The sequence below is a fragment of the Bombus terrestris genome, chromosome 17 (genome assembly GCF_910591885.1).
Source record: "Bombus terrestris chromosome 17, iyBomTerr1.2, whole genome shotgun sequence".
Classification (NCBI taxonomy): Eukaryota; Metazoa; Arthropoda; class Insecta; order Hymenoptera; family Apidae; genus Bombus; species Bombus terrestris.
In genome coordinates, this window is record NC_063285.1 from 11,386,807 (window position 1) to 11,411,925 (window position 25,119).

General features: G+C 36.5%; 2 protein-coding genes across 8 annotated transcripts; one reads left to right on the forward strand and one right to left on the reverse strand.

Annotated features, from left to right (window-relative positions):
• The first annotated feature begins 557 nt into the window (after positions 1–557).
• On the forward strand, positions 558–1,891 carry LOC100649862 (NADH dehydrogenase [ubiquinone] iron-sulfur protein 4, mitochondrial). Of its 3 annotated transcripts, none has more exons than XM_012317983.3 (3): positions 558–1,098; positions 1,202–1,531; positions 1,601–1,891. In XM_012317983.3, the coding sequence occupies exons 1-3, from the start codon at positions 968–970 to the stop codon at positions 1,776–1,778; spliced, it is 639 nt and encodes a 212-aa protein (XP_012173373.1). In that variant the 5' UTR covers positions 558–967; the 3' UTR covers positions 1,779–1,891. The 3 variants fall into 3 exon arrangements, with proteins under 3 accessions (XP_012173373.1, XP_048269814.1, XP_003402089.1); XM_048413857.1 differs by having other exon boundaries at positions 590–1,023; positions 1,231–1,531; XM_003402041.3 differs by having other exon boundaries at positions 608–1,023.
• A 28-nt stretch (positions 1,892–1,919) lies between these two features.
• Positions 1,920–24,974, reverse strand: LOC100649642 (sodium channel protein 60E). Of its 5 annotated transcripts, none has more exons than XM_048413847.1 (21): positions 20,315–24,046; positions 19,246–19,454; positions 18,936–19,156; positions 18,192–18,372; positions 17,968–18,045; positions 17,743–17,884; positions 17,498–17,632; positions 17,198–17,427; positions 16,552–17,108; positions 16,006–16,094; positions 14,349–15,772; positions 13,957–14,272; positions 11,689–11,805; positions 11,431–11,589; positions 10,254–10,550; positions 9,982–10,136; positions 9,353–9,839; positions 8,881–8,948; positions 8,417–8,776; positions 7,399–7,779; positions 1,920–7,233 (listed from the first exon to the last, which is right to left on the reverse strand). In XM_048413847.1, the coding sequence occupies exons 1-21, from the start codon at positions 21,737–21,739 to the stop codon at positions 6,846–6,848; spliced, it is 7,419 nt and encodes a 2,472-aa protein (XP_048269804.1). In that variant the 5' UTR covers positions 21,740–24,046; the 3' UTR covers positions 1,920–6,845. The 5 variants fall into 5 exon arrangements, with proteins under 5 accessions (XP_048269804.1, XP_012173372.1, XP_048269805.1 ...); XM_012317982.3 differs by having other exon boundaries at positions 8,881–9,200; XM_048413848.1 differs by lacking the exons at positions 1,920–7,233; positions 7,399–7,779; positions 8,417–8,776 and having other exon boundaries at positions 8,930–9,177; positions 20,315–24,050.
• Positions 24,975–25,119: the final 145 nt, after the last annotated feature.

Genomic DNA, 25,119 nt, shown 5'->3' on the forward strand with positions numbered 1-25,119 from the left:
AGGACAGATGGCACTACATGGTTTGTCCATAGACAAAGAAAGCGATAATGTTCAAAAACGACGCGTAATCTCGTGTTAAAAGTGAGCAGTAATGTGCAACAAGTACAAGTTTATAAATCAATTGCATCTTCCAAATGCATCAATTGCGATCCTATCATCCTAATTAGATCCTGAACTTTACCATTATACTCCTTTTAAGCGTAAAAGGTGTAAATGAAGAGTCATAAACTATTTTCAGTAGATCAAAACATTAACTGGTACAGACGATGACCATTAAACAATTTCAGTAATTTTAATAATACTAAATAAATTTTTTTTATTAATATTAACCAAAAAAAGATTGCAGTAGTTACGTTCAAGATATACCAATGTATCTCTATTGTAACAAGAGCTGCAGATTGTTAATTCCTAAAATATTGCATGAAACACGACTATTAATTTATATTAGTTTTAATTAAATGCGTGTACAATAATTATATTGTAAAAATAAGTATGAATCATACATTATTTATATAATTTCATAAATTCAATCAATAAATAAGTTTTCTTAAAAAGCGAATTTGAAAACGTGAGACGTAGGACACAAAAGAGCGTCGAATATCACGTCTGTTCTGTACCTCTAGTCGTCGGTGCTTCTACTTGTAATTTCAATTCGTCATTCGTAACTATATGTACATTTCTATTGCGCATCTCCTGAAATGGGGTCAATAGAGTCAAGTGAAATTGATATCAGAAATGATCTATCAATGCACAAAAGTACTATTGTCTTTTAATGTTAAATGATATTGAAGTACAGTATTTTTATAATATCGTAGTGCGAAGTATTTTTATAAAATTACAAATATTTATTGCATACTACTATTTTTTGCATATGTTAACGCATGCGTAAAAACTCAATACTCAACAAGAAGTTAGCCGAACTACTATAGTAATATTGAGTGTATCACCTTAACCTGCATCATTCAAAATGGCACTTCGTATATTATCGTTATTATCTCCAGGCAGTAATTCTACAAGATATGGGTTGGTTGTGTTCCATGATGTTCCCTCTTTTGTTTCCTTTTTTGTTGAAAATAAGAAAATTAAAAAGAATTATATGTAATAACATTTTATAATTACATCTACACCTAAATATAATCTTACAATTACTTGGGAAAACTTGGAAAAAAACAAAATCAATCTTTTTTAATTTGGTTTACAGATTAACAAGAAGATTTTTCGCAAATACAGGTACAGACACTAAACCAAAAAGTGAAATAACAGTATCAAAAAGACTCAGAACTGATTTGATACCTGAAGAAGAACTGTTGGCTCAAAAAGCTAGGGAAGAAGCATTAATTGTTGTATCAGAGTGTGAAGATGTTGGTAGTTGTTCAGGAGTTGCAGAAACTCATATAAAGACTCGTAGAGTACGTATTTATTGTCCTGCAAAAAATGCTATGCAATCTGGAACAAATAACATAAATTACTGGCAATTGGACTTTGATACACGTGAACGTTGGGAGAATCCTCTCATGGGATGGACTTCCACGTAAGTATAATATAATATATTAAACTTTACTTATAGAAACTTTAATTAATGATACATTTTGTTTCATAGTGGAGACCCTTTGTCTAATGTTCAGGTAGCATTTACTACAAAGGAAGAAGCTATTGCACACTGTAATAAAATGGGATGGAAATATTATATTCAGAAACCAAATGTTAATAGTCCCAAGCCTCGTAGTTATGGTACCAACTTTTCATGGAACAAGCGTACTAGAGTTTCGACCAAATAAAAATTTACTAGAGAATAATGATTATAGTTCAATGAATAGTTCCAAATTATTATATATTTAATTCTTGTATGTAAAGTTTTAGACCAGAAATAAATTTTTTTAGATTAACATAACAGTAACATTACAATATTTAAACAAATGTCAATGATAAACTCCATAATTTATTTTTTAGCAATAGTTATATAATATCATTCATACATGGTTAACATTCTTATTATTCACCTGTTTTTTATTAGTATCGTTAGCATTTGTGTTATAATGTCAGATTTGATTAGACTGTATTTCAAAATTCAGTATTTGCTCGTATTAGCTTATAAACTATATCGAGCATTGTTAATATAATAAAGAGGAAGTACATTTGTACAAGTATATTATATATGTTAGAAGTTTAGAGAAGAAATTTGATTTAAATACAAAAGTATGACTTAAATATATGCCAAATATGATTTAAAAGCATACTAAATTGAAATGCATAGTGTAATATTACTAATGAGTTTATGAAACAAATAAGAAAATAGAAATTTACATAAAATTTAACTGGAACTAATATATATATATAGATATATATATATATGGAAGAACAATGCTCGAGTCTTTGTTTATAAATTTAAATGACAAAACAGTCATTTTTGCAAACTAAAGGATCATTATACTATTTACAAGTTTGATGTAAAGGAACGTTTTACTGCTTTGTTTTTAATTTTTATCTGATGAATCATTACAACACTAGTACAGAATTTTCTGCTCTGTCTGTTTGCTTGCTTCTTCGCCCCTCCCTCCGTCTAATCTTTATCTTTATATTTTGTCATATTTCCATCATTGTTGAATGTTAGAACATGATCTATACTCTTTCATCTATAGTGAATTCCTAACAGCGTTATAATTTTAATTTTGTAATAAATTGAAATTATTATTTATTAATAATAGAGTATTGACTGTTAAGAGTAAACGATATTGATTATTTTGAAATAGTTATACTAAGTTTTTTCAAAGTAAATTGCGTAAAATAGTGGAAGAATAGAAAAAAGCAATTTTCCTTCAAGACCTCGATTGTCATTAACCCTGTACTAATGGGTATCTCTTGTTTTAACATTATTACTTAAAAGATTTCTCATAACTATACGTTTTTTTCTTTTCGCCCGAATGAAAGAACATTCGATTTTTGTTGTTGTTTCATTGTATTGTGTGAACGATATTGTCACCTTGATGTATTTTCCTGTCTTTTTTATATAAAAAAATGTGAGGAACGTTAAACTAATTGGAACTAACAATGAATTGCACGATCGATCGCACGTTCCAGCGTCGAAAGAAAAAGCTGATAGTTGCAGTAATAATTTATAGTTAGGTTAGTGCATCCTGACGGTGTATTTAAATATGTATAGGTTTGAGCAGGTGTTATTTTATCGAATTTTGTTCACACACACGCACGCAGCACGCAGACACGCAGAAAGGTTTATAATCTAAATAATTTCGGATCCCTGGTGGATATCCGAGCGTGATTGTACAATTTTTTGGAATTTAACTATCCGTTAGTTTTAAGATAGTCGCGTGTTATGTCCAGTCTCTTATTTTTTTGATATATTTATAATATTGTATGTAGTATCTAGACGTATCGCGCGTATAGGCGCCAATTATGAATAACATACAGTATAATTTATGCCTTTAATTGACATGATACATAGCTTTACAATGCGTGTCTTGGAAAGATCACATTTTCGAATTAAATTATATTTTCGAAATATTAAATTTTTATCTTTAATCATATCTTTCTGTCTGGTTTACTTATCGACCTTTTTCTCAGTGATCCTTTATACTTAATAACTATGTCTTATAGTCAACGCGCGAAGAAACAGATTTATCAAGCATTAAGCATTAAATGCTAAACTCTAAAAGTAACGTACGTTGTACGTTCTAACGAGAGATTTTTACGTAAATTTAGCTCGTACTGTTTTCATGTACGAACGCTTTGTAATATGAAAATCTAATATACATGTTTATATTTTTGTATACATATTATATTAACTCGCAATCGTTTTCTAATAATAGGCACTATAGGTCCACGAGAGGTCGTGACGTGTTAATGGCAACGTTTAATTTGTGAAAGGAAAATATGAAAATGTTAACGTGAACATCTATTGTTATAAGAATCAATAAATTGTGTGACTTTTTTAATTTTAGGGATTTGAATATTAAATAAACAAATAAATAAATGAAGATGATCCAATAAGGTTACGCTAAAAATGTAACTAATTACTACAAAATTCGTTGTTCCTTTCTCTACGTGAATCTATTTAAAAAATTTTTTTCCCCACTTCTTCCTTCTGCTCTTTCCTACCTCTCTCCTTTTCTGTCATTAAATATTTCTTAATTTTTAGTTCCATGTTGTACGGATGTTAGATGACATAGTTTTCTATGATTTTGTCACACAAATTTAGCATAACAAAGAAAAAATAAAATAAAAAATTATTTTTTACACATATTAATTTTATACTAATACGTGTACATATATATACATACAACATTATATGATACACGTATATATACGTATGTATACATTACATATCGCTCATTTGCTGCAACAATGACAAAACAGAAAAAAGAAGAGTTTGAATGTTTTAAATTGTTATAGTTTCATGATGATGCAACAGCGATAGCTATTAGTATAAATAACAGCGGATAACTGTTGCCCTGATGTGGTGAATTTTTGAAGTTAATTTATAAAATTCCAAAAGAGGTACATACAAGGAACAATTGCTTTTTCTGTATCAATAATTCAAGTTATTCAAGTGATGTCCTTGTGTAGTAAATGAGCGATATCTATAATACTCATCGTCGAAGATTTAAAAATTTCTTTCATACAAAGTACAGTTCTGAATATAATAGTCTTTAATAGTTAAACAGTAAAAACTGTTTATACTGTTTATTGTTTATACAATTTTATCCGGAAAAGAAAATAATTCTTTCTAGATTAGTATAAATTCATTGATAAATTCAGTTTCACGAATTTCAATAAAATTATAAAAACAAATTGTATCATTGTTCTAAATATGTAGAAATTTTACTTTATTCGTTTATATTCATATTTATATCAATTTGTTAATTACTAAACTTATAAGATTTCTCTTCGAAGACAAGTATACATCGTTAGGTTTACATAAACCTTTTTCATGTTATAATTAGTTGAATGAAATGAATCAAAAAACAAAGATATCTATAATACTGTCGTTTCTTGTACTTGACATACTGTATGTAGCTATATTTACTGGCTTGCTCTTGATTTGTTGTTTTTTAATTATATAGAAAATGGAAAGAAAAGCAATACATACAGTATGTCCTGTTTAACTAGAAACGTTCAAATATCTGGAATTTACAAAGGAATAAAACATTTTCTCGTATCATTTGTATTTTTCCACATATTCGAGTGTTTTCAGCTAAACAGAACATACTGTATATTATGCCAATGTAGAAATCAATATGAATTTGAAAGTGAGATTTAAATTCATTATGATTTCTCCGTTTTTTCCTTTTTTCTTTCTTTTTTGAGCAATAGATACCGTGCGATATGTAAGTATAATTATATGTATAATGTAACATATTAATGCATTTTATTTCAAAATAATGCTATGAAGAACGTTAGAGGAGAGAGAGCCATCCTTTCTGGGCATTGTTCGATTTCCATACATGTTAACAGATTCTCGATAAATTTACTATTCTGCTGATTATCGATGATCGATATTAAGTTTTTCGCGTGTATATATATATATATATAATTATATACATATTATTATATATATATTATATATATAATGTACCAAATTTTAATTTCGCTTAATTAGAATATTATTGTTTCTCTTTGTTAGTTATTTGATTCCAACATAAAAGAAAATTATATCGTTACATTTTCTCCAATATTCTTGAACAGATAACATTGATTATAAAGTTAGCACATATATACATATACGGAAAGCTAAATATCGATCATTAGCGTAGTGAATATACGATTCATTACTTGAATACTATAACGTGTCCAGAAGAGAAAGTCTTTCTTTCTAACAAATATGGAACGAAAAAAAAGAAATATTATTAATTCTAAATTAGCGATAAGCATGTAATCTTATTACTTATTAGGAATATCGCAATTTCCTTGATAATTCTGAATAAGACAAACATCGCATACGTTTACGTTCTATAAATGCTATTGTTTATGATGTCTGATATTATACAAAATTAGTAGCGGTACTAGTATTCTACGTTTCCTTAAATGTGTAAAGAAAAACAACTACTTGGCTAAGTGTACAATCTTACAATCTTCTTTAAAAATTCCCGTTTGGTTTTCCTTCTTCCATCTTCTCTTTCCCTCTCTTTTTTGTCCTTTTTGTTTCTTTCTTCAAAATAATTATACAAATGAAAAATCTATGCTATTTAAGGCAGTATTATTTTTTTTGTCCACGTAATTATTATTCATTTCTCTTTATAACAAGTAGACCGTATCAATGATTTAACTTGAAGAAGGGATCGGAATTTAAATATATTTCACTAAATTGGTCCAATCACCCTTAATTATGGTAGAAGAAATGCGAGTTTCATGTAATATCGAGTCAATTAAACTACCTCAACTATATATATTCCAGCTATCACTGTTTCTATTGCATAAGAAAAAGATTTAAGCTCGTCGAGATAAATTGATTACTAAAAATAGGCTACTATTATTCATTAGGATCAAAAGTTTCGTTAGAATAGCTTTTGTAAAAGAAAAATCGTACTGTGTTTACAAGAAGATCTAATTATCGGAATAAATATTTTTATAAAGTTATTACTATTGTAATTGTTAGGAAATAATTTCATTGAGACTTCTCAAATGTACATATTATAATGAAATAGTAAGAACATTTGATGGTAATGATGTTAAGGCAACAGCGTCAAAGAAAGGGGGAGAGGAGAGGGAATCGGATGAGATTCGAATCTCGAGGTCACTGTAACGCGATAAGAAGCAAAATTTCGGTGGCTTTCAGCCTAGCCTCTCGTTTAAATTGATTTCGGAAGGATGTCAAGCATAACGATCTAAGATCAACTGGCATTGTCGGGTTGTGTATCTCGATATTCTTCACTCTCTCTATGAACGAGGACGTGAACGACCGTGGCGGCGGATTGTCGTCTAAGTAGTGCCGGTCTTGTAGGCGGTGCTGAATTCTCTGGACTGGGTTCTGTAACAAGTATGCTTACATCGGTAGATTCGATTGGCAGCGGAGCTGGTTCTGGTGCTGGTTGATGTTTCTTCCGGAGGCTACCGCAACGTCTGCTAAACGCTTCTTTGATGTCACGATGTAAGGTATTTAGAGAGAGTGTTGTAGCGCTTGGCGGAAGTGATCTGCGCTTCGTAGGAAGACTGGGGACTTCCTCATCGGGATAACTTTCAACGGCATTCTGCCGGCCGAGAGTCGGACCCCCGATTGATCTGTTGTAAGCAACGACCATAACAGTTATAATAAAAATGAAAATAGATGCGGTATAACAATCAATAAATTAGTTCAATTGATTTTAATTACGAATAACTGTTATAAATTATCGAAATGTTTTTGGTTACCCTAAGTTAATTGCGAGTAAAAGGAGAAACGCAAACCTAATGTGTAGATCAGAGGAAGTAGCAGAAGTAGCAGAGGAGCCGGTAAACGATTGTTGTTCTGTAGTCGGCGAGGGACGGGATACGGTCAGAGCGGGAGGAGGCAGGTCCTCGTGAGTACCGGTGGCGCCGGAGAGCAACAGCAGAGGTAAGTTTGGAAAAAGCCATGCCGAAGCTGTACCGAGCTCGCTGAAATCGCTGGCGTCGCTGGCCCTCGAGGACTTGCGACTACTGGCTCGGCTACCCCTATGCACATGTAGAAATGCCGATACTTTGCCACTCCATCCACCCCCGCCCCTACCCTCATTCCCACCACCAGGACTCGACGTTTGAGTCTGCGAGTCTACTTCTTGAGCCATCCTTTCACGTTCCTTTTTTGCCCTGAACACAATGGAATTTCTATTGCGATCCGCATTACAAGATACCATTACGTTCACTGTATTGATAATTCTAATATTATTAAGTTTCCTCTCTATATAATACAAGTACACAATATCTATAATACAAGTAGTTTTTCTTATCAACCAAAATACCGTTTGTTGATACGTCATCGTAAAAAGCTCAAACTCTTGTATTGTTGTATTTTAAAGAACAATCTATACATGTCTGCATTTCGAATGGGTCATACACAATGAATACATAATTGCCGTGCAACAATTACAAGGCAACGAATTAACTGTCAAAGGACTTGATAAAACGTAAGAATTATGCATGTCAAATTTGACGCACACGGTCCTTTGTAACAACCGTCATACATTTTTGTCGCATGTTTTGTCACTAACAATATTAAATATTTACATTTCGTATAAAAAAAAATAAAGGTCAGAAAAGCTCGGATCAATTTTTGTACAAATGACAGAATAACATCATTATTAACGTGAAAAATGTGTTAAATTGACACGAGGTATAGGACTGGGTTAAATCTCAAACCTTAAATTTTAAATCTAAGAGGACACCCTATGTATGCCCCGGAGCACAGTGAACGTGTTAAAGAAGAAATAGAAGATTAGTTACTCACGTTATAAATTCCCTGATAGTACGTTGAATCAGCCTAGCTGCTTTATCTTGACGTTTCCACATTCTCGTCGAAGAAACAATCTCAAGTTCTTTGCGCGTAGGAAATTGTTTCTTAAACTTGATATCCATCTGTTCCTGTAGCTTTCGGAAATCTTCAGACTCCTCTACATGTCCAAGGACGTGCTTGACAAGTGCGTGCAGAATGTCCAGACAATGAATCTTATTACCCTTTGCGATAGGAAGATTAAAGCTAACCAACGCGACCATATTTGGTTTCGAAATTCCTAACGGTGGATCCAGGCTTGCTATGAAATCGCTTAATTGCGAGAAATTTATGAACTGTGTCGCGTGCGGATCATACCTACGAATCACAATTACATACGTTAATGCCAAATCCTGATTGAGAGCATAACCAAAGATAGTATTGTTATACGCATAAAAGGGCAGTTCAAAAGCAATTCTTACTTGGACCATCGTATGTAAAACATTTCTAAATCATCTTCGACGATACCAATCTCTTCTTCTTGATGGGCCTGATTAAAATTCTCGAGGATAATAGCAATGTACATATTGATAACTATCATATAGCTGATTATGATGAAAGAAGTAAAATATGTTATTGCCAAGAGAGGATATCCGCAATTTCCATTCATCTGTCGACTGGTCGGAGTCGGATCGCAATCCGGTGGTTGTACCATTAAAGACTCTAACACATCGTTCCAACCGGCCGATGTCATTAATCGAAACAGTAATTGCATGCTTCTACCAAAAGTTTCGAAATTTACCTACAGAAAATGAGAAAAAAAGAAACGAAAAAAAAAAACACAAAGAGAAAAACAAAGAAATATCAATTAGCATGTCGTGTTCAGATAATATATGATCGAAGGAATAAAGATTCAAAGAAATAGACGATAAGGTTTTAATAACGTTTACTCACCATATCATCGAGCGCGCCTTGCTTTTTAACATGACCAAAGATTGACATGCCGATAATGGCATAAATAAAAGTAATTAGAGCTAACAGGGCACCGATGTTGAACAGCGCCGGAAGACTAACCACCAGAGCGAAGAGCAGTTTACGAATACCTTTGGCTGCCTTTATGAGCCTTAAGATTCGACCGATTCTGAACACTCTCACGACTCGCAGGAGCGTCGGAGACACCGGAAAGTCTACCATAATATCCTCCATTAATATTCCTAATATGGATGCCAGTACAAGGAGGAAATCGAACAAGTTCCATGGCACCGTGAAATAGTGATATCGAAGCCCAATTATTTTCACGATTGCCTCTAAACCGAAAACGGTCGTGAAAAATGCGTTGGACACTTCGAGAACGAAGAAGATTGGATGAGGCTGATCGTAATGCTCGATTCCCATTGTCAGCATGTTGAGGAATATCAAAATGAAAATTGCTATTTCAAATCTGGAAACATCGTAGTTGTTTATAAAACGAAATTGACAAAACGTAGTCGTGGTTCTTGAAAAAAAAAAAAAAAAAAAAAGAAGGAGACGAGTAGTTAAGAAAAAAGGGATGTAAATGAACAAGTAAAACTGAAATTCGTTACCTGCGTGAATTCGATAGGTCGTAAAACATTGCGAGGATTTGATTCATCGGACGCTTTATCACTTTTTGTGGCTTTTTACGGCCGAGCTTTTTCATGGCAGTGTAGTAGTGCTTTTGACTTTCGGTCAAAAACATTTCTAGCACCCCACCTTCGTACTGAAAATAGGGATAAAAAGGATAAGAAGGGAAATGGAAAAAATGTTTCAGCGTTCGATGAAATACGTAATAGAGTTATTCTTCGATAACGTCTTTTTGATCGGTTGTGTTTCTTACCTTTTTCTTCAACATATTAAAGTTGTCTATAATTACTCCGATAAAGAGGTTTAGTGTAAAAAAGGAGCCACAAACGATAAATATCACAAAGTAGAAATATGCGTAGATGTTTGCTTCTCTTTGAGGCTGAAGATCTACACCTCTTGCGTCTACTGCATCCTGCATCACCTCCATCCACCCTTCGAATGTGGCTACTTGGAACAGAGCTAGATAAGCTATTCCGACGTGATCAAACGTAATTTTACTATTTTCCCAAGAGTAATTTTTCCTCAGACAGTCGTCTTTCGTGTTTACAATCTAAGAAGTAACGTTCGTCGATTCGAATATTCCTTTCTTGCTTTTCGCAACCTGATATAGCAAAACTCCGTTTATATGAACCTGTCGGGGCACAAGTTGGTTCATATAACCAGCTCGTTCATATATTTTTGTGAAATTTTAGAAATAGCAGTCCTAAACCACCTATCTCTTCCCACCTACCAATATCGTTGTTAATATCATTGTCGGTATTTAAGGTTCTGAACATTTTTGTATGTAAGTGACGATTCGCACCAGCGATCACGGTCAAATCACGTTAAATTAGGTCAAATTAGCTCAAAATCGTTTACATATAATCCAATAAGAGCATTCACGGTAAGTGGTTCAAACCAAATGAAAATCTCTTGACTTGACCCGATCTCACCGTAGTGAGTGATCGTTAGTCTGAATCAAGTTTAACAGATCCTCTAGAGTCCAGCTGATCAATATATAGGGTGTCATATTACAGGTCAGCCACGTCTGGTTCACCTGCTGGAAAACGTTGTGTTTAAATATTATCTTACAGACTTGAAGTAAGAAAACGTCTTGTAAAACCGGGACTGTTTATTTGATGAGTGCTGCATGCTCCTAAAGTATGTCTTTTCCTAAAGTCTAGCCCCATCATTTTAGTGCACCCGATATATCGTTGATACAATGTTGAGAACCTTAAATATTGACAATAATATTGATCGAATGAACGCTTCTTTAGACATTCATATAAGCGGATTAATGCTCGACGGTAGTCCAGACATAATAGGAGCTCACCTAGAGTTCAGTTAATCAGGCATTACTAAAATTTCGTTCATATAAACAGAGTTCCACTGTACTCTGCTTTTGCGATCGTCAAAGCAGAGAAAGACGATAGAGAAGAGATTTTACTTACTGATATATCTAATAATTCGCCGTACTCGTCAACGCATTTGAAAAACTTGCCGCCGAAAAATTGTACACCCATAATAGAAAATATCAGCCAGAACACGAGACAGACGAGGAGCACGTTGAATATACTAGGTATCGCATACATCAACGCGTTCACTACGATCTAGCCAGGACAAAAAAGAAACAGCCGATACTCCTAAATTTCAAGCTCCCAGGAGATCTACCAGCAATCTACCAGCATAGTCTACAGCAAATTCCTTACCCTCATGCCTTGCCATCTCGATATCGCCCTTAATGGTCTCAGTGCTCTCAAGGTTCTTAAAGATCTTAGCACTTTTAAATTTTCGTTTTCTTCTATCAACAGACTAAACGTTGATACCTGTTCAAGAAAAGTTACATTACAATTGTTGAGAAGACACGTTCGTTTCTTCGAATCTCCAAAAAATAACATGCTGCTTGTACATATAGCTTGGCAGTATATTATCGTAAAGATAATGTAGTAATTAGTGTTTGTTTAACTCAAAAGAAAACGGTTACAAATTCTCATATTTACAAATTTCGTATACAAAATTCATATTGCAAGGAATTGAATAAACAAAAATTGTACAGCTACTTTGTATAAACAGCCAACGAAGCGTCGATAATAACGGTGTTTAGAATGCCATGCAAAGCAGTATTGGTGAGTTTCTTTTCAAGCATTTTACAAGTGGTTAAGGGTTAAGCACTATTTCTGTCAAATCCTGTATTCTCTTCGATTCATGGTACACATATCTATAAATGTACAAAAAATTAGAATACATTCTTTTGTTGTATTAAGTATGAAGACTTGTATAAAAGCTACATGAAATTATCTTTAATTAATTTCTATTGAGCCTTGCATATTTGTAGACTTAGGGTATGTCGTGTTTCACTAGAAACGCTCAAATATTTGAAAAGATACGAATGATATGGAAAAATGTTTCAAATAAAATCGCGATGACTTGAAAACGTTTTGTAAAGATGACATTAAAATTGTTTAATACCTCCGGTTTTTATTACATATTCTTGTAATTGATATTCAGATGTTTCCAAAATACTATAAACTTACGTTTTTTTTGTATCACCCGCCATCGAGATATAAACTTTCAAATTCGACAGATCGATAAAAGGAATTACCTAATCTGAAAGTGACGGCTCAGAACTGACTGTTTGGGAAACGTTTGAGAAAACTGCGGACTTGTGTTTCAGCAGTGTCATACTAGTGGTGGCATTGTGAGAAACATCTTTATATGATATACATCCCTGTGGTGTATAGCGGGTAATTCTAATGTAGGGGCACATTGAATTTTGAAGTTCATATTTTGATGGAAAATGGTACCAAAGACACGAGTTTGTAATCTTTTGAATACGTTCAGAATGTCAGCTACAAGAATATTTAATAAAAAATAAAAATAGCCGTTTAAAAATGTTAATATCATCTTTACAGAACGTTTCAAGATCGTCCTAAAATCAAACAGATAAAAGCACAAATAGATAATGTCTGCTCGATACTATACAACTTTTGTCTGGAACATCTTTTCGTGTCATTCGTATTTTTACAGATATTTCATGGGAACTATAATATATTTATTTTTAATAAATGTATTTAAATAGAAAGTGCAGATTGTAGTTATTTTTTGATAAATACGCGTATTTAAATATTTAGCATACATTTCTTGAAATTCAAAGATAGAATCTAGAAAGATACAATTGATAAAGTAGCTGAATGATATCTTATTCTAACCGGGATACTCTCACCTGAACTTTAACTCTTCTACATCAAGTGCAGTAGAAACAATAATAGCACGAAGTAATGATACGTATGGATATGGGCCAATGATTAAGTAAAGCTAAGCAGAAATCAGAATTATGTGTAATTTCTAAAATTTTCCTTTATCTTATACTATACGGATAAAAATAGTGGAATTCGTCATTTATTCTTATAAGGTTAAGGAAATATCCGGTGGAAAGGATATAACGGGCAACTGGAGGAAATAGTGTAATCAGTCTATCAATATGACAAAATTAGGTGGACAAATTTTTATAACTAATTGTAAAATATAAACTTACAATTGCTATGTTAAAACTAACAAATATCGAAAGTGGCAGATAATATAGTAAGAAGAGGCAAATAAATTAGGCAACATTAGCGAAATTATGATTAACCAAAATAAGACATAAAGCGTCAGAAATATACCATAAATTCAACCATAACCGGATGCAATAGGAGCAAGATATTAATTTTGCACGTACCTGAATCCGCAAGGCGACATATATAAAAGATTGAGAAAGAAATGCATAAAAATGAAGGAAACAGTGAGAAAAAGTGGCGAAATCGCAACAGGATAGTTACGACCAGCGGGAACGAAAAATCCATGCAGCAACGATGGACATTTGAAATTTGCACAGCATGCGCTCGCGCGCACGTATGTGCTGCCGCTTACACATACACGTAAACACATATATACGATACGAAATCGATGCTGCTGTTGAATGTATAGGCTTTACTTACAAAGACAATTATAAAATCCAAGATTGTCCAAAAACTGGTGAAATATTTGCAGAAACCCAGAGCTAACCACTTGAGTAACATCTCAATGCTGAAAAGCGTGCAGAAGCCAAGATTGGTCCAATAGAGGATTTTCTTCAAGAAAGGATTATCATCTAGATAAATATCTTCGAAACAAAGAGTTATGGAGGATGCAAAAATGAAAACCAGGATCATCCATTCGAAGGCAGGCGTGTCAACGACTGAAAGAATCACTGTTCGCATTCTGATCCATTTTTTGCCGATAGCTGTTGCAATACACCGGTCGATGCAGGTACACCTGCACACACAACGTATTGCTATCATATTGATTGGCTGGCAGGAGAGAAATTCCAAGTGCAGTAGTGGATTCTTACTTCTGATAACACTGTCGTGGAAAGCAATCTTGCGGTTCTTTGCGTCGGTTGCTTCTTCCAAATCCAGGAAAAGAACCCATGCCATCGATGTATTTTCCTTTACTATCTCTCCTACCGCCAACCGTCAGTTCATCGACGTAGCTGACAAGCGCGTGCCAAGGTCGTTTTGGTACCCGATCCTCGGGTCTAGGAAACGGATCTATCTGAGGTAGCATCGCGACTCTTTCTTCAACTGGTGCTTTGTTCGAAGACGAAGAGTCTCTCACGACATCGACTTCTTCACATTCCTCCTCTTTGCCTTCGTTTGCCTCAATCTCTTTTTCCTTACTCGAATAATTGTTTTCGTCGTCTGGCGAGCCGTCCTTCTCTTCTTCCTTCTCTCTTTGTCTTCCGTTTGTCCTTTGTTCTTCCGTTTGAGACTGAGAGTACATTGGGTCGTAAGAAAAAACGGGCTGATTTAAACTTTCTTGATAAGATCTATTGTAAACGTTATCTTTTGGAAGGCTGAGTACAGTCTCTTGAATAGCGTATTTAGTCTCGTTGTCAGACCGATCTATTACGCGTCGCACGATCTTTTCGAAACGAGCATCCTTCCCTTTCCCTTTAGCGACAACTTGAGACAAGCGCGAACATTTATTCTTCCGTATAATCGAACGGATACGATCGAACGATCTTGCGAGTTTCGAGTCATCGCCGACTTCCTCCTTCTTCTGTTTCAATTCCTCCGAATTAAAGCTGTTGAGCAGCAAAGCAAGAAAAAGATTCAACACCATGAAATTACCCATTACGAGAGCTGGCAAAAATATGGCGAAGCAAGCCTCGGGCCCGTCTTCCTCTTCTGCCCGCATGCAATCCCACAGGGGCTCGATCCATTCTCCGCATAATATACGAAATATCATCATGAACGAGTGAAAGAAATCGTTAAAGTTCCACCGTGGTACCGGATCTGGGTAAAATTTGTCTAAAGTGTAGTCTTTACTGAATAATTGCATGCCGATCACGGCAAATATATAAATCACGATCACCAAAACTAAGGTGAGATTTCCAAGGGCGCCGATCGTTGAAATAATAATACTGAGAAGAACCTTCATCGTCGTCCAGGATTGTGCCAGTTTTAACACACGCAGAAGTCTCAGTCCGCGTATCACGGACAGACCGTCTACCAGCTCGAAAGTAAGATCTATCAGAGACGCTGACACTATTATCAAATCGAAATTGTTCCATCCGTTGGCGAAGAAATCTTTACTCAGCGCCAACAGTTTCAGCAAACATTCGAAGGTGAAGATACTGGTAAACACTTTATTACCGATGTTGAGCGCCTGTCGGATCGACTCGCTCATTCCGTGGTGTTCCATTGCCAGAAAACCAGTGTTCAGGACGATGCACAATGTGATCGTCAACTCGAATAGTGGATCTCTCACTACCTAGATACGAGCCACTGGTCAATCGAGAGTCAAGCGTTTTCATTTTTCTCGTTTGCTATCCTTAGCCTTATTTATCGTATTTTACTAATAATTGGTTCGTTATTCGTTATCATTCACCTTGACCAACATATCCGCAACGAATATCGAACTCGTTATATTAGATAGAAATACTTGCTTTCATATCCGAAGACGCTCCTCTCTCGACTCTACTTTTACCTCTTTGGCATACCTACCTTGTACAAGCAATTCTGAAATCGTAGCCAACCCTCGTAATCTATACAGCATTGGATGCACTTTTCGCAATTTCTATCGGGAAGATCATCTGAAACCCACGATAAACGAATCGTTGTAACTGTTGTATGGAATCTTGGGTAATTGTAAGTAATCAACTGCAATTCTTTTAAATTACGGGGATATACTCCGGGCAGAATTATGAGTAACGTGCATTTTGTCCGAGTTGTAAGACGATCGTGGTTCGAATGTTATGACAAAAGAAAAACGATATTTGTTGCATTACATCTACTACGGTATAAGTGATTAATAAATAGTAATAAATTACGGTTAGACTTCATAGGATTTCCCCTCAAAAATTTAACCTAACGTAATTTTTGAATCACGGCCGTTCGATGCCTCGGACAAAGTACATGTTACTAAGGATCTTCCCCTCTGCAACATATCTCAAGGTTAAAGTCATTGGACTCGAGGCCACCTTTTCTGCATCATTACCGAATCTTGTCTTTGAATATGTACAAACGATGAAGAAAATTCGTTGCCCCTACCTAAAATAACAATGTGCGATAGATACTCTGGCGGCAAGGTGTACATCTGTTTCTTTGTTTTCACGCCGTTGCATTTAAACACTCGAATTTCTCTAGTAGTTCCGCTGGCAAGAGAAACTGGAACGTTCGTAGGCGCACGAAGATAGCCGCCGGAATGAGTTGCCTGTGACTTTTCTCTTTCATTGTCCACTTCTGTCTCGTTATTCGTTTCATTCTTCGTTTCGACCGCGTTAGTTTCGGCATTGCCATCGGCGTTATTATTCGTTGGTATCCTCTCTTGCCAATGGGCCCTGGATTCTTTGTTGTCACGCCTGTCGTGTTCTTCTACGGATGTGACATCGTCGCCATCGTGGTCGTCGACAACGCCTGAGTCGTCTAACGACGAGTGTTGATTACTGTTGTTACTTGCTTGTCGAGAATGAAGCATTCCACGATTTGGCGCCAATCTATGAATCCCGTTATTCTCTACAGTTCGTGGGCTAATATTTTGTAGAAGTAAGTGAGACGGTCGAACGTTCGAATGTCTTGGACTTGGGCTCGGGCTTGGTGTCACCGACCTAATCGGACAGAAAGTTACAATAAAAATCGTTGAAACGATTTTCCCTATTTGTCGAGCAATTCGACTTTATTATGACAAATGGTATACCTGCTTGGCACAGAGCCACCTTTATCTTGACCAGATGAACCAGAACCGGCAGTACTTCTCCCACGTCTTCTTCTTCGTGTTTTTTTGCGCGTGTAACTACTTAGGAGAACTCCTTTCCTCGCGTCTAATTTCTTTTGCTTTTCTTTGGCAAGCGTCTTCACATTGATTTTTGTCGGGTCGAAACTAAACGTCGAGTCCTCGCGATGGTCGGTTAAGTCCTTTCTTCGTTCCTGTCGTACCAGTTGCAAGATAAGATCAAAGGCAAACAACTCAAGGTAAATAATTACAACGATTATATACCTCGTTCGTAATTTCGGCTTCCTCCTCATAGCTCAGCGCAACGACAGCGAGCATCAAATTGATCAAATAAAACGAGCCGAAAAACACGACCACCGTGAAGAACGAGACGCTGATAGGTCCGCACGCCGACAATACCTAAAAACCAATGTAGCAATTCTTTTTATACCTCGCAAACTAACTTATTATGTAAATAGCGATTGCTTGGCGAAACAATTATCCGCGCGGAAAAGAAGCTGACCAACTACCTTATTATAGACGTCTTCCCAATAATCCAGAGTAATCAGTTGAAACGTGGTGAGCATCGACCACAGAAAATTGTCGAAATTTGTATATCCGTGGTTTGGATTTGGGCCAACACAAAGACAGATGTAACTTTCGTTGCAGTGCCTAAAATGTAGGGTTCCTCGAGTTAAAATTGGCATGTATCATTTAAAGCAGTCGCGCGTAATAAAGAACCAAGTTTGGCTAACCTGGCCCCGGTTGCGTTACCGCAAATTATTGGTTCTTCGTCTTCATCGAATGCCCAGTTGGACGAGTTCCAAGTCCACCTGCGGACGGTATAAGGTATCGGTTAATGCCTCTTGAGAGTCAACGAGCCATTGTCTCTCAAGTTAATACATATGTATCCGTATAAATACTTTGCAAGCAACATGTAAGAATCTAAGTAGAACATATTACGGCGAACAATACGTACTCTCTCCAATCGACTTGAGTATTATTGAATTCCACAATTTTTACACATTTATTCCGAAGTTCACCCATGTAAACTTGTAGAGCAAAAAGTGCAAAAACCATCAGGCAGAAGATCGTGAGTGTCATTACTTCGGCAAGTTGCTTAAAACTATGTAACAATGCATTGATGATGGTTTTTAAGCCTGCAAAAATATTCGATAAACGATTATCCTTGTTTTCGTCCCGTTATTTACTTACGAAAGCAATTTTTTTTTAAAGTAACTTTTTCCGATAGACAATTCTAACAAATTCATTGATTTACGAATTGTGTCAATTCTATCTGTTTCATGTCAATCAAAACGATAATGATATCGTTTATATTTTACTGTAACGCCAATGTTTCTCAATCTTTTTCCAGTCATGAATTCACTTTTTAATAGCCAAATAACCCTGCCCTATCGCATTTATATCACGTTACTATCACTTCCTTTCATTTACTGTATTATCTATATGTACCATGTATATCATAGTAGACGATATAGCTAAATTGGAACGAACGAATATCGGAAATTTGTCATGTGATTTTGCGTTGATAAGGTAAAGTAATTTCAACTAAAGAAACACGACAATTGCCAGAAACCAATTTGCAATTCCGTCGCGTCCACGGTCTAGGAAGCCGGGTTTTACACGATATTTTCTTCTAATCTCGAAGAGAGAAAAGAAAGGGAGATGTCTGTAGAAAGTCGGCTTTCTTAAAGATTTTTACCAGGCATAATGGAAACGGTTTTGAGAGCTCTCAATACTCGGAATGTTCTCAACCCAGCCAAATTTCCTACTTCCATTCCAATAGTCGCATAACCACTGGTGATCACCACGAAATCCAACCAGTTCCACGGATTTCGCAGGTAAGTGTATTTATTGAGCGCAAATCCCTTGGCTATCGATTTGATCACCATTTCGGCCGTGTATATAGCTAAGAATATATATCTGGAAAACAAAAGGGAAGAAATGACGTATTATGTTCCTAGAGGTTTGATTAATCCGAGAAGTTGCGCGTGGCCCGTGAAAATGCTTACTCGGCTTCCTCGATAGTTTCCGTCATGGCGAGGAAGGCACAATTTAATATTATCGTGGCCATGACTATATAATCGAAGTACTGATTCGTGCTTAGGTAAATACAATACCGCCTTATAGGATTCCACGGGGAAAATATGAACCAGCTGTTTGTCGCCGTGAATCGGTGAATGTAATTTTTACGAAATCTCTTCGATACCACGCAGAATGTCTGAAACACACGGTACGAGTGATACATGAATCAAATGTTCCGCCATGAATATGCCAGAAGAAATATTCTTTTTAAGGATTAAAAGGAAATAGCGATATCCTTGCTATTTTCGATAAATGAACGCATATGACGTACTCCGAGGCTGGCATTAGTAAAATCGAGCGAAACTCTTATAGACTAAAAATCAAACGACTAGTTTCCACGCGATTAGTTTTACTTTTTACAATTATTTTTACAATTACAATTATTTTTTACAACCTTACAATTATATCATAAATTTAAATCATATTAATCTTATAATTATTCCTTCTCCACCCTAAAATACAGGGGTGTCCGGTAGCATCGGGGAATCACTTTGGCAGTGGATCCTGCGCATGAAACATGAAAAGGGTTTGTCTAAACATATGCTCTTGTTATACGACCTTGTCTCCGAGTTATAGCGAGGTTTTTCTTTGACAAACTGTATCTGCATACCTTCGCGAGACGCAATCAAAAATGACCTGCTTAGATGCGAAGATTGGAGACGTTTTATCATCGAATGGAAATTTTCACAGGCGTAGAATACAATGTCTCCATCTTCTGATAGAATTAATCCAGTTGTAAAAAAAAAAAAGAAAAAAAAAAGTCCAAAGTTATAACTCAACTCGCTGTAACTACTTATAGAATGGTGCGCATGTTCGCATGAACTTTTTCTATTACTTTCATGTGCAGAGTTGATGGTGGTGAAGCGGTTCCCCGATGTTGCGGCACAGCCTGCATATTAATCGAATTGAATGTATGACGTTTAATTAATTATATCACGAGTTAACTAACGGTTAACCGATAAAATAATTTAAAAAAGCAGGAGTCTAAAGACGTACCTCGTCGTAGATAAAGTTGTCAATCTCCTCGAGAGGCCTACCGTAAAGCTCAGTTGGGAAAGGTTCGAATTTGTTTGGAAGCACCGCACCATCTTCGACCGACATTCGTCGTTTCGGCTGAAAGCCATAATCTCTGACGAGTTGTACGGTCTTGTTTTCCAACCTGTCGAGACTTTCCTTCGTGAAGAGTTTCACCGTTTGCTTATTGTTCCCGGTGGGAGTTTTAATGGACGACTTACTAGCGGTTTGGCCATTCTCAACTCCGTTTCTTCCATCTAGAATTTCACCGGCTGTCGTTGTTCTGGGAATGCCGAGGGGATCCACTTGGATCTCCGCACTTCCGGAATCACCGGTCCCAGAATCGGCCGAAACACCCGCTGCTGCGGCCAAGGGAGGTCGCAGCCTCGCGACATCTCTACATCTCGAGACATCGTCGTCCGTAGACCTTTCTAAATTCGATCTGGTTCGCCTCGATCTGCCGATCTCTTCCGCCAAAGCTTCATCCGGCTCCGACTCGAATCGGCTATCACGCTTTAAACGTTCGTCGCGTGCAGCAGTGAATTCAAGCCCGGCGTCCGAAATGGACGACCTCGAACGTCTGTGATGTGTTTCTTCCGCGTACGATGTCAGTGGATAATTTGGAAAAATCGGCGAAGGCGTTTCACTGGTCTCGTACTCTTGGCCGGTATACTCCGGCGGACTGAGGCCCGTATACGGTGGCGGTGATGATTTCTCCACTTCCGGAGGCGAGATTGCATCGCATTCGCTGGTCTCACTCGCGGGAGAAATAAGTATCGAGGCAGATGTTGTAACGAACGTCGAACTGTCAACCGGCCCTCTTCTCCCAGCGAGATCATCGGTCGAAACAGGTATCTTGGAATCACCAACGTCCGACTCCATCCACGTCGTCTGTTCGGAGAGCGGAAACTCGAGGAGAGACACACGAAGGGTACTGCACGCGGATCGAGCAATACATTCTTCCTGTTGCTCGTCCTCCCTCTCGCGAATCCTTTCGACAGGTGGCGATCCATAATGATCCCTTCGTCTGGTGGCGGATTCATCGAATCTGGATCTAGATTCGTGACCAGCAGCGTCCGTCTCTCCTCTCCTTAATGGCTGGGGTGTTCTCGAAATCCCGACTCTCGACCGATCCAAAAGCTCGAATTCCTCGGCTATGCCCGTAGGGAGATTTAAACTTCTCTGGCTTCCAATATCTCGTGGCGATCTTTCGAGAGTATCTCGCGTGAGACCATGAGATCGAGCAGTCTCTCCTGACGAGAATCGAACGAGCTCTTCTCTGAAGAGATTCGTCGCGTAAAGGCCTGCCACTCGGGGTCGATTAGCGAAGCCATTGTCCTCAGAGCCGTTGCTCGGAGGGTTGGCAGAACCTTTGTATCCCTCACGGCCACCTTGCGAAGGTATCATTGGAATCTTTGGTTCCTCGGCTCACCGTAATGTGTACCTTTCATCGTTGCGGTTCCTACGTACAGCTTATCGCGTTTCCGTTCTATTCTTTTTCACCGACTTCGCGACTCGACAGCTCGTGCACGTTCATCCATAAGAATCTCTTCCCTCGATAATAAACAAAAGCGTAGAAAACGCATAATACTGTTTGGACCGCCGACTGGGCCTGCTTCTCGATATCGTCGTAGCACCACCGTATTACGACAGGCTGGAAGCCAGCAGTTTCTTCTCCGCTAGTTTGATCGCCGGTCGTCTCTGGTATTCGATCACGATGCGTTCGTTTCGCACTCGTGGATATGCTCTTGTGTTTGCGCCTCTTTTGAAATTTCAAAGGATGCAGCTGCTATTGACTGAGCGCGAACTCGTATGTGTGTCGCGGTACAGTATATAGATTCTTCTTTTTTCGTCGATGACGATCGTGCCACTGCGGCGCGTTTCACCACCAAGCGGTAAAAAAAGTCAAGAAGGAGAACGAAAGCAAGAAACACAGAAATAATGAAAAGAAAGACAGGAAGGACGAAGAGTCGGTCAGATGGTTGGAAACCGGGTGACGAGGGACAGCAAGGAAAAACAAGGAAGGAGGAGGGAAGTATTAGAGTATACTCGAAAGAGACGTTGTGTGATTTTTCCTTGATATCTTGATGATCGATGTACCCCTAATCCGGCCTGGCCTGCGACGTCGTATCCTGGATATCGTTCACACACGATCCCGTGGTTGATCGCATCGCGAATAGAAAACAATACCGAATAACAAGATAGGACAACAACAAGGAATGACGTAAAACCCAGTCTGTTGATTACTGGTCACTCCAGTAACGTATGACACTCGCGAATCATATTTACCATTTGCTTTATCCAAGGAGATTCAAAGCTTGAGCTCTGAATAGCGTTCCAAATTGGATTTAAATGAGATGATAACGACGTGTCAGCCAATGGGATAAGGAGGAAGAAAGAATCAGGCACATAAATTTGCGAGTAACGAGCCGAGGGGAACGCGATATTATGTGTTAAAATCGAAACGATGGGATGGGATGGGATTAGGATAGATATTAACACGTATTTGAATATAACGAGAGAAACGAACGTAAAGAGAAAGCAGGCAGCAAAGAAAACGAAGGATTTAATAAGAGAAAGAGAACTGGAGGGAAAGAAAGGCGAAGATAGAAATAGAGATGAAGGAAAATAAGAAAGGAAACCGTGGTGTACCCTCGTCATATAGTTCGGTAAATTGTGACTTGAACAAGGGTGCAAAATCACGAACGTCTCCGACGAGAACTGTGACGATACTATGGGACGAAGTCGATTCGTTTCGCGCGCGCGCGTATTGAACGACCGAGGAAAACGGCTTTGAGGTCTCTCTTTCCCTGTATAAGCGAATCTATCTAAACCTAACACATCGAAATACATGCATGCACACGCGCATCGGGGGTTATCGCTACCGCGAAACTAGCGAACCACCAGCCTGCACGAATGCTCTTCGCTATCCCCCACTCTAGCTACAACTGACCCCTGCAGGTGATACTGTGGTCAACAAACATTATGACTCCTTTTTCTCTCAACCAATATTATCTTCTACTTCTTCTTCCTTTTCTTCTCCCGAAAATCAAACACAAACGACTTTAACGATAAAACATGGCGATGATTGTTTAATGTTTCGCAGAAAAAGCCTCGTTCTTTTGTGCATATGTACCGTGCTGTATATAAAATCCTGAAATTCGCTTTGGGGAGAGAGTTAAGAACATCATTACCTACTTTATTTCCTACTTTATTTCTTTGTCTCCAATCCTTTAAAATACCATATCGTACTTTCCCATTCCAACGTTTCCTTGCTATTCCGAAAATTGTTCTCACGAATCTTCCATTCCTCTCTGACACATGCGGTATTCATCTACGATTTTCTCTTTGATCGACTTTAAATTTCGAATAAAGCGTCCTAGTTCCTCAGGCTATATAGCTATAACTGCAAACTATCTTTCAAATACTTATTGATTTGTCCTCTAGCGTTGCTTTTGCTAGATGAAGTATTTGATTGGTATCAATTTTCATTAAGTACAACACAATACTTGATTCTTAAAGGTATATGTTTGTCAAGAAATGTCTAAAAATCGTTAATTGATACTTCGTATTCGTGAATGAATAATTTTGTCTTTGGTATTTCGTTTATTGATAATTATATTCTTTCTCGTCCTTTGGACATCTATTTATATCTCCCCTATAAAGATCAACTATTGAGAGAAGAACAGGAAATTAACTGAAATAAAAATAACGATTTATTATTAATAATTTGTTTATGAGATTTTGCTGTAAATAATATTTAAATAATACTTATTTTTACATTTATATTTTAACATTCATATATATTAAGATTCATATATATTACGTTTATGTAACCTCAATATTCATAAAGTTCATTCGTCTATATATATTGCGTACATGTCGTACCATATTTGCATATATACATATGTATATTGAAAATCGACATGATTATAAATTTTCATTTTTCATGTGCAACAAAAGATTTCGTATTCCTTAAACTTTCATAATTTGTCCTTTAAATCAGCAAGAATATGTTGGCTTGTACATGGACTAAAATTACTCTAGATGGAATAATCTATTTTCTTTCGATCATCGTTTATAGAAATTCTATTAGTTCTTTGAATATTTTAATCTAAAATGTACCAAGCAAAACCAAGAAAAATTACATTAATCGCAATCATATATGTATATACGTATGCATAATGGATATTCAAAAAATAAAATTCATATTATTCTTAATATTTAAATCCAATTAGTTTTGTAAATTGCAAGCAATAAAATTTGTTGCATTACGTGCCACTCTACCTAGGCATGTAACACGGTTAAACGTATTATTATTTCGCTATAAACGTTCGCTGTTTCGACTATAAAGATTCAAAGTTATAGATTCAAGAAATATAACGTTTTTAAATGTGATGTATATAACGTATTTCATGCCACATTATAAAATTTTATGGTCAAATACAATACAACACTTTTACACATTCGATCGACATGAAAACTGAAAATATAAAGAATTGTAAAACATATTAAGCACTGTTAATATTACTCTCCTTCTCCTAGTTTCTCAAACTTTGATTTTTTAAACATATAGTAAATAAATTGAGATTTGTCTTAATGAAATGTATAAAAACTCGGATAGTGCAATGAGTTAAAACTGTTCTACCTATTTATTATTATTATATCCTCATTTGGAATCACTAATAATTAAAACAAATTTCTTCTTAACAGTTATATGAAAATATCAAAAATCATACTGTTGGTATAGTGTACCCAATTGCTCGGTTGATACCATGCATTATAAA